The sequence below is a fragment of the Lycium barbarum genome, chromosome 9 (genome assembly GCF_019175385.1).
Source record: "Lycium barbarum isolate Lr01 chromosome 9, ASM1917538v2, whole genome shotgun sequence".
In the NCBI taxonomy this organism is placed as follows: Eukaryota; Viridiplantae; Streptophyta; class Magnoliopsida; order Solanales; family Solanaceae; genus Lycium; species Lycium barbarum.
In genome coordinates, this window is record NC_083345.1 from 27,315,302 (window position 1) to 27,330,422 (window position 15,121).

General features: G+C 33.4%; 1 protein-coding gene across 1 annotated transcript; it reads left to right on the forward strand.

Moving 5' to 3' along the window:
- Positions 1-458: 458 nt before the first annotated feature.
- LOC132610748 (probable histone H2A variant 1) lies at positions 459-5,102 on the forward strand. Its single transcript, XM_060325101.1, has 3 exons — positions 459-615; positions 1,350-1,472; positions 4,617-5,102. Exons 2-3 carry the CDS (start codon positions 1,350-1,352, stop codon positions 4,911-4,913), a joined length of 420 nt encoding a protein of 139 aa, XP_060181084.1. The 5' UTR covers positions 459-615; the 3' UTR covers positions 4,914-5,102.
- Positions 5,103-15,121: the final 10,019 nt, after the last annotated feature.

Genomic DNA, 15,121 nt, shown 5'->3' on the forward strand with positions numbered 1-15,121 from the left:
TGCAAAATTTTAGCATTTTTTTTTTTTTTGGCGCCTTAAGGCAGAGTTTGAAATAGGCATAAGTCCTGTGAATCCCAACTTATACCTTGCGATTTTTTTTATTTTTAATTTTTGACTGAACGGGGGTTAGAACCCGAAACCAATGGGCTTTTATCGAAGGACAAAAATTAAAGACCACTGATTTGAGGGCCAAATGTTTAAGGCCATCCCCAGCAAAGGCTAATCCTGCAAATTTCCCAAAAAATCACAAAACAGGAGCCGAAGTGGAAATAACCCTTTTAATATCGGGCCCTTGATATGGGACTCTGCGGGCTTGGGCTAGAAGTTGGATTATATTCCAGAAGGTTTGGGTTGGGCCTCAATTATTGCAGCCCAAAAGAAAAGAGCAGGTAAAGCGGAGGGAAAGAGTCCAAAATTTTGAGAATTCCCACCCAAAAGGCGGCAAACTGAAATTACCATTCAAAACAAAGCCAGAATTGCAAATAAATGAGGCAGTAAAAGTAAACACAACATTACAGATCTGACCACTCTCTCTCTCTCTCTCTCTCTCTTTGTTTATCTTCTTGTCAAGTATCCTTTGCGCTCTCTCTCTTTGCTTAGCCCAAACGTTAACAGGTACGCTTTCTTTCTTCTCTCCACACTTTTAATTGGCTATTCAGTTGTAATTTGCTTGTAGGGTAATAGATTTGGCTAAAAAAGTAAAAAACCCTAATTTTTTTCTTTGGGTTTCTTTCTTGTTTATCTTAAATCGTTAGTAATTCTTTGTTCGTTTGTTGCAACTTTGAAAGGTTTCTCTTTTATCTTACAGTTTTTGTTATTTTGGGGTCTCCCCTTTTGAATTGTTCGTAAAACCCTTTTTTTCTGTGTTGGTATTTGTTAGAATTAGTAAAGATCTGTATTTATTTGTTTATTTTTTGGGAAAAAACTCAGATCTTTACTTCTTCCTTTAGGTTGGTCTTGTAATTTTCTCTGTTACCATCTTGGTACCATTTTAATGAAGGGAAAATAAAGCTGTATGTCTATTTTGGAAAATATTTACGCCACCTAGCCCATACTTTGTGTATAAACACCCGTTTTTCAACATAATTGCGTATAAACACCTTTTATACACTATTATAGACTTTATACAAGGTTGATATATTATGTATGATGCTCTCCCCCCAGGTATAATGTTGTATAAAATTTTATAGTGGGCTACTTGGTGTAAATATTTTCAAAAGCAATATATTTTTGAAAGTATCTCATAAAATAAAAATCTTTGCTTATCAAAAAATAAAAATAATACTGACCCTTTTGCCGCTTCTTTCTTTTTTCGTTTTTGTTTAATGTGAATTAATGATGTATTGAAGATGGCGGGGAAAGGTGGTAAGGGATTGCTAGCAGGAAAGACAACAGCAGCGGCAGCAGCAGCAGCCAACAAGGAGAAAGACAAGAAAAGGCCGGTTTCTCGGTCATCTCGAGCAGGTCTTCAGGTAATTTGATTTACCTTTTACCCTAAAGATTTAGATTTGAAGTTAAAGCCAGTTGAAAATTGCTTTTCTTTTTCATACTGTGGTTGCTTGTTCTGTTTCATTATGTTTTTGTGTATGTATTTCTTGTTGTTTCTAAGTTGACTTTGAGAATATAATATGCCAAGTCAATGATTATTTGCTGTCCATTCATTACATACGTGTAATTGTGTCTAGGGGTGTTCAAATGAGACTGAAAAACCGATCCGAACCTGTAAATTGAGTCAAACCAACTTAATAAACCAAAAACCAGCTTGGTTTGACTTGATTTGGTTTGGTTTGGTATTAAACCAAAAAAACCCGAACCAAAACTGAACCATATATATATAGTGTCTGTGTGTTGTATCTTCAAAATTTTGGCTCATTCCAAGTCCAATACAAATTCAAATAATTAGAAAGCAAAGTGTAGCCCATTTAAGTTTAAGGTAAAATAAAAAGAAATTTGCTAAAGGTAAAATAATTTTTTTCTCCTTTATCCAGTTTTATGGTTCCCTCATTTACATGCCATTTGAATTACTACTAATAAGCTAGCATTTTATCCGTAACAAATTAAAGGGAAGAAAATGGCAATTGGAATTTAAAAAGAATTGGTAGATGATTTTGTCTTTCTGTTTATCATTTTATGTTCTAACTTCTGTGCTTTCTACTCAATGTTTCATAAACACGATGAGTCTAGGTAACAAAAATTCCGGAGGGCTACGTAATAGCAAAAGGCTATATGTAGGGAGGTAACTAAAATCACGAAAAGTAGATGTTATGTTTCTGTAATTCCTATACCCATAGCCATAGGCCTATCTATACCTAAATAAAGTTAATGAATTAATTAAGAAGATTCCTAGGTTTGAATGGATCACGGTCAAAGCCGTATTTAGTTACCATTTAATTCAAAGGTTCTTTATATTAATACATTCGTAAAATCCAAAAAAATTGCAAAAACTGAACCAAATTGATAAAACTGACAAAACCGAAAAAATCAAAAGCGCTAGAATTTATACTATAATGGTTTGGTTTGGTTTGAATATTAAAAACAACCAACTTAAATGATTTGGTTTGGTTTTTAACCAAAAACTGAGTCAAACCGGACCATGAACACCCCTAATTGTGTCTTGTACAAACTGTATAGACAAGATCATGTGATATTCCAGTATGCTTAGCTGTCTGTTGCAGTGTAATTTACTTGTGTCTCAATTGCTACATAAGGCTAAGAAACACCTTTGAAGGTGTAAATTACGTTGTTGATATATGGACAAAACCTCTAGTTTTTTGGAATGAAGTTCATCTTTTAAATGCATGTAATATATAATGAGCATACTGTAATAGGATCTTGATATCTGTGTAGAAAAGTCACTTGCATAGTAACACACCTAAACTTTATGGGCGGCCTAGTACCTCTTTGTCTGTCCTAGAACCAGTTATAAGCTGAGTGGTGAAGTCCATCCACTCCGTGTCGGCTTCCACCTCAGAAAATCCTTGAAGAAATTCTATGATTTTTTTGTGTTCTCATCTTCTTTCTCACTTGTGTACACTAGAAATAATGGAAATTTGAACCACCGGACCACATTGCTTTTCTGACTTCACCTTTAACTAACTAACTAATCTCTGTTACAGTTTGCTTTCTACAGTCTGATTGGTTCCTGTCAATTCCAGTTCAACAACATAATCAATTAAATCTGGGCCCTTGACTCACCAGTTCAAGTTTTTCTTGTATAAAATATTCTTAGAGGGTGTTTGGGTTGGCTTAAAAAAACAGCTTTTAAGCCAAAAAGCAAAATGCTGGGGTTGCCCAACTTATTGCTTTTTGCTTATTTTGGCTTAAAAGCACATAGCTTAAAGGGTGTTTTTAAATTTACCAAACACTCCAACAAGCTAAAATGTGCTGAAAAAGCTGCTTTTAAGCCAATTCAAACACCATCTTATTATTAACCTTCAGGTGCCACCATAGGTTTCGATCCACCAACAAACAATTCAATTCCAAGAATAGCTCATTGATGCATCTTATCCGTTCTCAATTAGTATTGTGAAACTACATAACAAAGCTCAAATGCGTCCATCCAGGAAAGTCTTGGGTTTCTTCCTCATTCACTAAGGTTCATTCATTATTAATGTTCCTGCACTCCCCAGATATTCTCTCTTAACTCTCCCAGACAACTTCATTTTGCAGTTGAACACCCCCAAGAACACTTGAGTTGGATGATGTATTCACACCTATATTACATAACGCCTATGTTGCTCGGACTTTCCAAAAATGCTGCCGCACCCAGGTTGGATCCTCCAAAAATGCACTACTTTTGGAGGATCAGACATGAACCAAGTGGGTTTTTTGATTTGTCCAAGCAACATAGTGCTACAAGTTTCATGTTGGTGCGACAATTGGTGCTCCCTTTGCTGTCCGGACGTAGGGAGTTCTTTCTACTTGGTCTCCAGATCTAAAAGAGAAAGCAAGCTTGAGAGTGGGTAATGGCTGCTGAGTTGTGGTTTGGTTGCATTATTTGAGGTGGTGGTGGTGTGGTCATTGCAGCATAGAAATGGTTGTAGGTTCTGGTGGGATGAAAGTAATGGGGTGGAGTAGGAGGTGAGGGAGGTGGAGCTGGTGACATGGTGGCACTGGCTATGATGTCTGGAGAGAGAGAGAGAGAGGGTCAAGGAGAAGAATAAAAAGAGGGAAAAAAAGGGTCACAAGAAAAGAGGGCCCATAAAAAGGAATGATGTGTAATTAGTCATGTATTGTCCTGTTAAAAGATGACACTTGCCCTTGGAAAATGAAAAAAAACTTTTTCTGCCATGTGACGGTAGGGGGGTAATGGGTACATTTTAGACAAGATTAAGGGGGTAAGGGGACACTAACAAAGTTTAAGTGTATGTATTTTCCCTCGATGATAATGACTAAATGTGATGCTCTCTTAATCTACTGAGATCTTGCTGATAAGGGTATGATTTGTATGTCATCCTGTGATCGGTTTCTAACTAGGACATTTTTGTTAATGCATTTAGAAAATGGAAAAGAATCCTTTATGATTAAGGGTGATATTATGAGTTGTATATTTTTTTCCCAAGAAATGTTGTACACTGCTTGATATGATTTTCATTGACATGTTTGTGGGATTATAGTTTCCAGTGGGTAGAATTCACCGTCAACTCAAGTCCAGAACCGCAGCTCATGGAAGGGTTGGAGCCACAGCAGCTGTTTACTCTGCAGCAATACTGGAATACCTGACAGCAGAGGTTCTTGAACTGGCTGGTAATGCAAGCAAGGATCTTAAAGTGAAGAGGATCACACCCAGGCACTTGCAGCTTGCCATTCGTGGAGATGAGGAACTTGACACCCTTATTAAAGGGACCATTGCTGGTGGTGGTGTCATCCCTCACATTCACAAATCACTCATAAACAAAACCACCAAGGAGTGAAATCCCCCCCTTTAACTTTGTTATGTCTTGACTTAATGACAGTTTGTGTTAGTGTCTTTTCTGTGTTATCTGGCTTGATATTGGTAGTCTTGTATTTTGGTTTAGGAACAATTTCAGCTTATCAGTCATGTTTGATGAAGTAAAACTTGTAGGATGTAGTGGACAATGGAAATGTTAATTTGACATTTATATCGTGCTGTTGTTTGTTGGTATTTAGATATATGTATGTCATTTATGCCTGTTAACCGGTAACCGGTTAGGGAACCGGCCGGTTTCCGGTTAAAAAATTGGAACCGCTTAACCGATTTTGGTTTACCGGTTTGAAATCCCAAACCGGAACCGGTCCGGTTCAAAGTGGTTAAAACTTTTTTTGTTTTTTGTATTATATATATATATTATAGTATTTATTAGTATATTGTAGGTATGTTTACATATGTTATACAAGTTTATAATTAAAGTTTAAATATTTACTGACTAACAGGCTAACAGCAAGTCAGCAATACAGAATAGTGTTTTTTTTGTATACATATATATGTATAACTTGTTATATATACTATATATACTTATATATATGTACTATATACTATATATTATAAGTATATTCTTAATATATTTTAGTTATTTTTCAAGTATATAACTTTCTAATTTTTAATTTAAGTAGATGTATATTATAAGTATATTTTAGATATATTCTTAACTTAATAAAAGTAAAAATATGAACACAAAGTAAATAGAAGAAAGCTCAATGAGCCATATATTTTATTCATTTTTGGATAACATTTATTTGCAAGTTGTATTTTTTTTTAACTTGCTAGAATTAAATTGTGAAAAATAAATTGCTAGAATTAAATTGCGAAAAAAAAAGATAGAGTTGGAACGAAGGTATCAAATTGTCGGATTAATTTTTAACAAAGTGAAGGCGGCTAGAATTGCAAATTCACCAAAGCTACTTCAGATTGTTGCAAATTAACTATAATTGAGAGATTGAGAAAAAATTAAAATGAAAATGAAGAAGGGTTTATATAGAAGTGGGGGATGGGTTAAAATGTTAAAAAAAAAAAAAAATTGAGAGCCAAAAATTAATAAAATGACCGTTTGGCAACGACCATTTTTGCAAATGGACCGTTGCCAACGGTCCATTAATGCACAGGCGGCCCAATGGCTATTTTTTTTTTTAATTTCACCGGTTTAACCGGTTCCGGTTTCAAAAATATCAGAACCGGACCGGTAAATTTTTAAATGGTTAACCAGAACCGGTTATACTGGTTCCGGTTACCAGTTTTAACCGGTTAAACCCAACCGGTTAACAGGTTTAATGTCATTGAACCTGTTGTAGATGCTTATCCTACTTTAATTAGGACTAGTGTATGGACTTAAGGCGCACACGACAAAGTGGGGTGACTCCGATGTATTTGACCAGGAAAGGGCTTCTTCTAAATCAATATTATGGCATCAACTTATGGTTTGGTCTGGGCAAGAAAGGATTTTGAAGGCACTTTAATACTCATGGTAAATAATTGTACATTGTTTATGTTTTTGTTTGGTTACTATTTTCTTTCTTGGTATAGGTCCTTGTATAATTTACACATCAATCATTGTATGCTTTATACCACCTCCTACGTAAAAAATTACACATCGATCATTGTATGCTTTATACCACCACCTACGTAAAATAAGCAATCGGAAAAGGGTCATATTTGCCCTTGTACTTTAAAAAACAGCTATATTTTGTTTTTCGTTATACTTTGTTGATATATTTACCCCTTTCATCTAACTTTAGGGTCATATTTATTCTTGAACCGTTAGTTCTCTTGTCCCCACCTTTATTATCTTATGTGGCGCCTACGTGTTGCCTACATGGATATTTATTGCTCACAAATTAAATCCGGTCAAACTAAAACCCGACCTATCCAGCAAAACCGACCCAACTTGCATATCAAACCTTTGGGCTAACAGATTGGTATTTGAAAGGAATAGGAACAACTGTTCTAGAGTTCAGATTGATACAGTGGTGGGCTTAAATCTGTGAATTAGTAGTGAAATTTTGCTACGTCATCTCTCTTCTCTTTCAAATCCCCTTTTCTTCTTCTACATAAGAAACTTTATGTTCAGTGATAAATTGCATTTTGCTCCATAAACCCCCCAAAGATGAAGCACTAATCAGTAACTCTTTTAATTGCTTTCTGAGGATTTTATTTAAAACTAAAAATGGGAAATTTGGAGATTCGTTTGAAGGATTTGATTTAATCGGAGTCAAAATTAAATGGGGTTCGGTGTTGGAGTTTGAGAAGTAGCGATTTGTGTTTGAATTCGATGATTCAGCCACAACATCGTTGATTTCTATGGAATATTGTTCTTCTTCAGAGTGTTGTTACGTGCACGGAGGAGTCGCCAGAGAGGGATCGGAAGGGGACGGTTACATTGCTAAGCTATGTAATTCTTTCTCCATGGAAAGCCACATTTAGGATGTTGAAAAGCTGTGAATCAATTTCTTCGTGGTCTAAAGACTTGCACATTGTCAAACGTTGCTCGGAAGCCATTTCTTGGAGAGCTTGCTCAGAGTCTGGAGTGGGTTTGGAATATGCAAGTTGGGTCGGTTTTGCTGGATGGATCGGGTTTTAGTTTGACCGAATTTAATTTCTGAGAAACAAATATCCATGTAGGCGACACGTAGGCGCCACATAGGATAATAAGGGTGGGGACAAAGGAACTAACGGTTCAAGGGTAAATATGACCTTAAAGTTGAATGAGAGGGGTAAATATATCAAAAACAATATACGAAGGGCAAATATAACTCTTTTCTAAGAGTAAAGGGGCAAATATGAACCTTTTCCGATAACAATACATGGATTAGTTATACGTGGATAATAAAAAGGAAATTTACAGCTCAGAATTATCTCTAAAACTTATTTATTAGTAATAGCACTTTTTTTTTAAAATTATTTTTGGTAGCTTAATTATTTATCAAATTGCCATCTATAACTTGTTTTTGTAACTGCAGTGTATTTCTCTAAAAATAAGGTACTTCTCTCTCATTTACCCACAATCTCTTTTTTTTTTCCAATTTTTTTTTCTCTCACATCTTCAATTCACAATCGTATTTTTCTCCCATTATTCTTCACCATAATTAGCACGATTTCTTCTTCTTCCTTATTAGTTACCCAATCTCTACAGGTAATTAATTTTCGCTATGTTATTCATTGTATTTCTCTTCAATTATTCATAAATTTCATCGTCTTTACCTTCACTTTTCATTCAATTTTTATTTTTATTTTCAGCCATTGTTAGAGTATCTTCAACAAGCTCTAACTCTCCATTTTAATGGCGGATATTAATACTCCAAGAAAAAATACACCAGTGGCAACAAGAAAAGCAGTGGAGGATCTCCAGCCAATGGCCGAAGCTCAGCCATAACAATTCGTTTGCTAAATCTCCATGGATAGGCCGAAATAAGAGGAAAATCCTTCTTACATTTGCTAAACATGTGGTGTTGTTTATCTTATGAGTGATGAAGAATAGTATTGATTATAGCAATATGATATTGTAGCATCATCTAGGAGCAAGAGCATAAGTTGTTGTTGTAGAAACACCATTGATGAGAGTTGTGGAGCTTCATGCCCACCAAGTGTTTGATAAAATGTTTCAATATATTTCAGTGTATCAACAAACAAAATATCTAATTTTTCAGTATATTTCAGTGTATTATTTCGCTGTATTTAAATGTATTTTTGTTTTTTGGTGTAGAGCCTATTTTTACTCCACTTTGTTTTCACGATTTTTGTATTTCAATGTATTTCTGCATTTTGTATTTCTAATTTATAAAATAGTTTCTGATATATTTCATTGTATTCCATTGTATATACGCGTACTACAACTTTATATTTCTTAAACAATCAACCATATTTCATTGTATTCCAGCATATACTTTTCTATATTTGAAAGTTTTCAGATCTTTAGTGGTTTTTGAATTCAAAAAGTTTTGATTGTGGTAAAAGTTGAGAGAGATTCGTGAGCTGTTATGGAATGCGTGAAATATGGTTGATTTAATTTATATTTAAAAATAAAAAGAAGATTTTGTTCCAAAATACAACATATTTTTACTCAACCCGATTTTATATTTTCGTATATTTCTGTGTATTTCACTGTATTTCAAAAAATCTGTTCCATAAATAGCTCCTGATTTCACTGGAGCATGTTTACTGTTCACTGTATTTCTCTATGTTTCAAAAAAAAGAAATACACGCGTTTTTAAAGGAAAGTAGCTATGCTTGGTAATTTTACATTTTATAGTTATATCTAGTTAGAAGCTAATAAAAGGTAGCTATTTATGTAAGTTTCACTAATAAAAATTTGACAAAAGGGCCCATCGTTCCAAACTTTTCTTTATACTCTTTGGCACGGCTTTCTTTAAGGGCCAAAGTTATAATTGGATACAAAATACTATCCACTTTAAAACCAAACATGTCATTTAAATTATACACTCTACATCTTATTTTTTATACAATAAACCAAGAGCTAATAAAAAATAATCTTAGCATTCCTAATTTATGTATTACAAATTCTATAATATTAATCCATGTTAATAATTTAATTAATAATCTTAGTGATTGACCGGGTTAGTCTAATCGTCTGAACTCTGAAGTATCTTTTATTGTTTAGATGCAAGCTTTCTCTTAATTTCTATCATGTACTTAGCATATAATCTGTAGATATGTTACTTGAGTAAAACTTGATCTAAATTACAGTTCGATATTAGTTTATTGAGGTCGCCTATGAAAGTCATCGAATGAGTCGGTCTTTTAGGTCTTCCAAATTAGAATATTAAAGGAGGATGTTACAACGATGTAATTATTCTAGATTTTTGAAAAATTGTAGCTTATTGATAGTAGAATACCCATCCATTCTGACAGTGAGCTCCTTCAAAATTGCAAACTTAATCCCTAACATAAGTTGCCATCAACTTACTTGTTTTTAAAACAAACAACCCCATTACGTTGTATTCAGCTTTAAGAATGTATACCATAGTGAGGATTTGAAAGCGATTCAAACGCCAATACCTCGGCTTTACTTGGAGTTTTCGTAATATAATAAAATGGAAAGGAGAAGGTGACAGTGTAGTAAAGCCATGTGTGATATTTTAATATATATTTCTTTCACGTAATTAGTGTATTTTTGAAGACCATTGAATTTAGAAATTGCTACTTATACGATGGTATTGAGGAGGTTGTAATTAAGTCTTTATTAGTGATCAACCACAAGAGAGGTGGGATTTTATGTCTTCCACTGAAGAAAAAAGAAAAAAAAGAAAAGAAAAAAAGATCAATAGAAGAGGCCGTGGGCGCTCTGTCGAAGTAAAGACTTCAAAGGGCATCTTCTTGCCGACTTTTGTTTTATCGTCTTTTTCTTTGTCCGAAGAATTTAAAATTCTATACACAACTTAATCAATTTACTTATAAAATAATGATATATTTTTTATGAAAAATATTGAAATAATTACTTGGATAAAAAATAATAATTAATCTGATATCATATATTAAATATATAAGTTGTTTTACATCGTCACTATCATAACTTGAAAAACTAATTTAAAATACTATATATTTAGTTTTGGTCGAAGGTAGTGGCATAGTCACATAAAGCGAAGGTTGTTCAATTGAACATCTAAACATCCTTCCTTGGAAATTATAGCACTGAATATGTATAGAAAATCATATTATTTTTACGTCAAAAGTTATTTTTTTTTCATTAATTTTTTCATTAATACATCTGAATTATCACTTTTTCGGGAGTTACACATACTAATTATCATTTGTTCCTTTTTCCTACCTGAACTATCACCATTTACGTATTAAAGCACACCTCAATTATCAGGTGTCCTTTTTTCCTACCTAAACTATTGTTTCCTACCTGAACTACCACCATAGTTTAGGTAGGAAAATGGATCAATTAACAGCTGAAGTGTGTTTTAATACATAGACGGTAATAATTCAGGTAGAAAAAAGGAACATCTGATAGTTAGGCTATGAAACTCGCGAAAAAGCAATAATTCAGGTGTGTTTTTACTATTAATTCGTATATATATATTGAACATTTTAGTAAAACTTTTAGCTTCGCGATTTGTTGGGAGAGGTGTTTCCCAGCTACTCGTGGATTGTATGTTGTATGATGTAAGGAAATTATTAGCATTATTAGAGGCGTTTCCCTTCTTTTAATTCACTTGAGAGGTATCAAGATTTAGACTCTGCCTTAATATACTCTTGCATTCTATTTTGTTTGTTTGTATATGCATGTATGTACATCTCCTCCATAATTTTTTTTTATTATACTATAAATCTGTCATGATCTCCCACAATTAGTAGTCTGCATCATTTCTTCATTGCTCATCACAAGGAGCTTCTTTCGTTCTCTCTCATGGATACAAAATACTATCCACTTTAAAACCAAACATGTGATTTAAATTATACACTCTACATCTTATTTTTTATACAATAAACCAAGCGCTCATAAAAAATAATTTTAGCATTCCTAATTTATGTATTACAAATCCTATAATATTAATCCATGTTAATAATTTAATTAATAATCTTAGTGATTGACTAGGTTAGTCTAATTGTCTAAGGTATCCTTTATTGATCGAATGCTAGCTTACTTTACATCCTATAATGTACTTGCATACAATCTGTAGGTATATTATTTGAGTAAAACTTGATCTAAATTATAGTTCGATATTAGTTTATTGAGGTCGCCTATGAAAGTCATCGAATGGGTCGGTCTTTTAGGTCTTCCAAATTAGAATATTAAAGGAGGATGTTACAGCGACGTAATTATTCTAGTTTTTTGAAAAATTGTATCTTATTGCTAGTAGAATATCCATCCATTCTGACAATGAGCTCCTTCAAAATTGCAAACGTAATCCCTAACATAAGTTGCCATCAACTTACTTGTTTTTAAAACAAACAACCCATTATATTGTATTCAGCTTTGAGAATGTATACCGTAGTGATGATTCGAAATGGATTCAAACGCCAATACTTAGGCTTTACTTGAAGTTTTCCGTAATATAATTAAATGGAAAGGAGAAGGTGACAGTATATTAAAGCCATATGTGATATTTAATAAATATTTCTTTCATGTAATTAGTGTATTTTCTAAAACCATTGATTTAGAAATTGCTACTTATACGATGGTATTTCAACTTTCAAGTAGTCTTTATTAGTGATCAACAGGAGGTGGGATTTTATGTCTTCCACTGAATAAAAAAGTAAAAAAAGTTGAATAGAAGAAGCTGTGAGCGCTCTCTCGAAGCAAAGACTTCAAAGGGCATCTTCTTGCCGACTTTTTTTTATCGTCTTTTTCTTTGTCCGAAGCTATACGCAACTTAATCAAGTTCTAAAATAATTATAATTTTTTAATGAAAAATATTGAATTAATGATAATTAATCTGATATCATATATTAAATATATAAGTTGTTTTACATCGTCACTATTATAACTTGAAAAACTAATTTAAATTACTATATTTAGTTTTGGTCGACGGTAGTGACGTAGTCACATAAAGCGAAGATTGTTCAATTGAACATCTAAACACCCTTCCTTGAAAATTATAGTACTGAATATGTATAGAAAATTATATTATTTCTGAGTCAAAAGTTTTTTTTTTTTTTTCATTAATACATCTTAATTCTCACTTTTTCGGGAGTTACACATACTATCTATCAATTGTTCCTTTTTCCTACATGAATTATCACCATTTATGTTTTAAAGCACACCTCAATTATCAGGTGTCCTCTTTTCCTACCTAAACTATTGTTTCATACCTGAACTACCACCATAGGTTATGTAGGAAAATGGATCAATTGATAACTGAAGTATGTTTTAATATATAGATGGTGATAATTCAAGTAGAAAAAACGAACATCGGATAGTTAGGCTATAAAACTCGCGAAAAAGTAATAATTCAGGTGTGTTTTTACAATTAACTCGTATATATATATTGAACATTTTAGTAAAACTTTTAGCTTCGCGATTGGTTGGGAGAGCTGTTTCCCAGCTACTCGCGGATTGTATGTTGTATGATATAAGGAAATTATTAGCATTATTAGAGGCGTTTCCCTTCTTTTAATTCACTTGAGAGGTATCAAGATTTAGAGTAAATTTCATAAAAGGTCACCCATGTATTAAGAATTGCCTACAAATATTACTTTTGTTTCTTTTAGGACTAGAATATCACCCAACTATCACTATTTTCCTCAGAATATACTAAACACACAAACCCTCCTTCTCTCCTAGTTGGCAGGCCATGTCACATAGAATTCTATTTTTTTAATAATAAATTTATTTAACTCATCAAATGCATTTAACTCAACCCAATTCAAACCCATTTAACCAACTAACTCATGTGTTGTAACCATTTAACACGGTTAGAAAATATCAAAAAAGCATAACTAAATGACTGTAACTCATATATCTTTGTTGCTGAGCATATATGGATATTGGCTATATGATCATTTGGAAGATTCGATTTGCTTGTAGAATTTAATTGTTATCGAGATAAATGTACTAGCTAGCTTGGCAATATCAGCAACAATGCGATACTTGGAAAGTTCCAATTTTGCTATCCTTTTTATGTCTTTTTCTAGAGAACTCTTTGAAATATTGAATGCTTACTAGAGCTGGACTCAGAGGCTAATTGAAAGCTTTGAATTACATTATTATAGATGTAATATCTAGTACTTTGGATTTTCCAGATGAAGAGTTTAGAGGTGAAACCAATGTGTTACACGTCATATATTCTTTACAACTACAAATTTATTTCGTTTCAATGGACTGTGAGAGAGTAACCTCTTTGCGACATTTCCATCCAGTATTGTCCGGTGGAGCATTTGATTTTTGACACGTGTCCGAATGTAATTTAAATGGACAAGATCTATTTGTTTTAACCATGATTAACTTCCCTCTCTTACTTCTATCTTCCTTCTTTCAAAATCCAGACCAAATATTTGTCTTCTTAACCTTCGTCACTTTCTTCTCTCTTCTTCCTTCCTTTTTCAAAATCGAGAGCTCTCATGTTATTCTCCTCTTCTCTATCTCACTCTCTCCTTCTTCCCATTTCATTGCGCTCTTTATAGATTTGGTAATTGTCGATTTTTCATTGTTCCCAAATATTTAAAGCCCATGAAGGCATCATTTGATGACGTGATCTTGGATAGTTGCAAACCAATGTAGTATGAAATCTTGTCCTAAATGATATAAGGATGTTTTGTGCACAGAATGTGAAATTGAATTATGAAAATCCTTCAGCATCTCAAAAAATAGAGAAATAAACTCGAACATATCACGTCTCCTATAAATTAAAAAAGAAATAATTACACTGTACATTAGTTAGGGTAACAATGCTATCAAAATTGACTCATATTTTTAAATCTTAAAAAAAAAATGACCCACTCCCTCTTCCCTCTCCCCCCCCCCCCCCCTCTCTCTCTCTCTCTCTCTCTCTCTCTCTCTCTCTCTCTCTCTCTCGATCTGCCACGCCTCCTTTCTCTTGATCACCAGAAAATTCACTCAGATCTAATGGTGGTGAGCGAGGTGGTGTGGCTAGTGGTTTTCGCCAGAGCTCTGGCGTGATCTCGTTGAGGGAGAGATAGAAATGATCGGAGAGGGAGAAAGTCCGTTGCCGCTCGTCGGACGTCGTTTGTGGTGTTGGAGTTCATTTGAGAATGGAACTCCGGCAATGGCTGGTGGTTGCTGCTACTCCATCGTTGGTCGTGTTGGAGTTAGTTTCTGTATAATATTGTATATTAGTGTATAAAAGGTGTGTACACACACCTCTCATACACTATTACACATTTTTATACGCCTATATACATAATGTATCTGTCTTGTATAAAAGTGCAATTCTTATTCAGAACCTGTCTAGATATATGTTTATACCCTTATACAATATTGTATAATTATGTATAAATGTGTATAAGTGTGTATTTTCGTGTATAATATTGTGAAATTATATCTTTTAATATATATGCCTACACATTATACACTCTCATACACCCTATTTTGTGTATATAACCCGTCTTGTGTATATAAGTGTATAACATTGTATAAAAGTAATTTTAGGTTATATTTTTACAGTGTAAGTTTTGAGCTATATTTTTACAATGTACGAATTGTACATTACTGAAATTTTCCAATGAAAAGATGATTTAAATTAT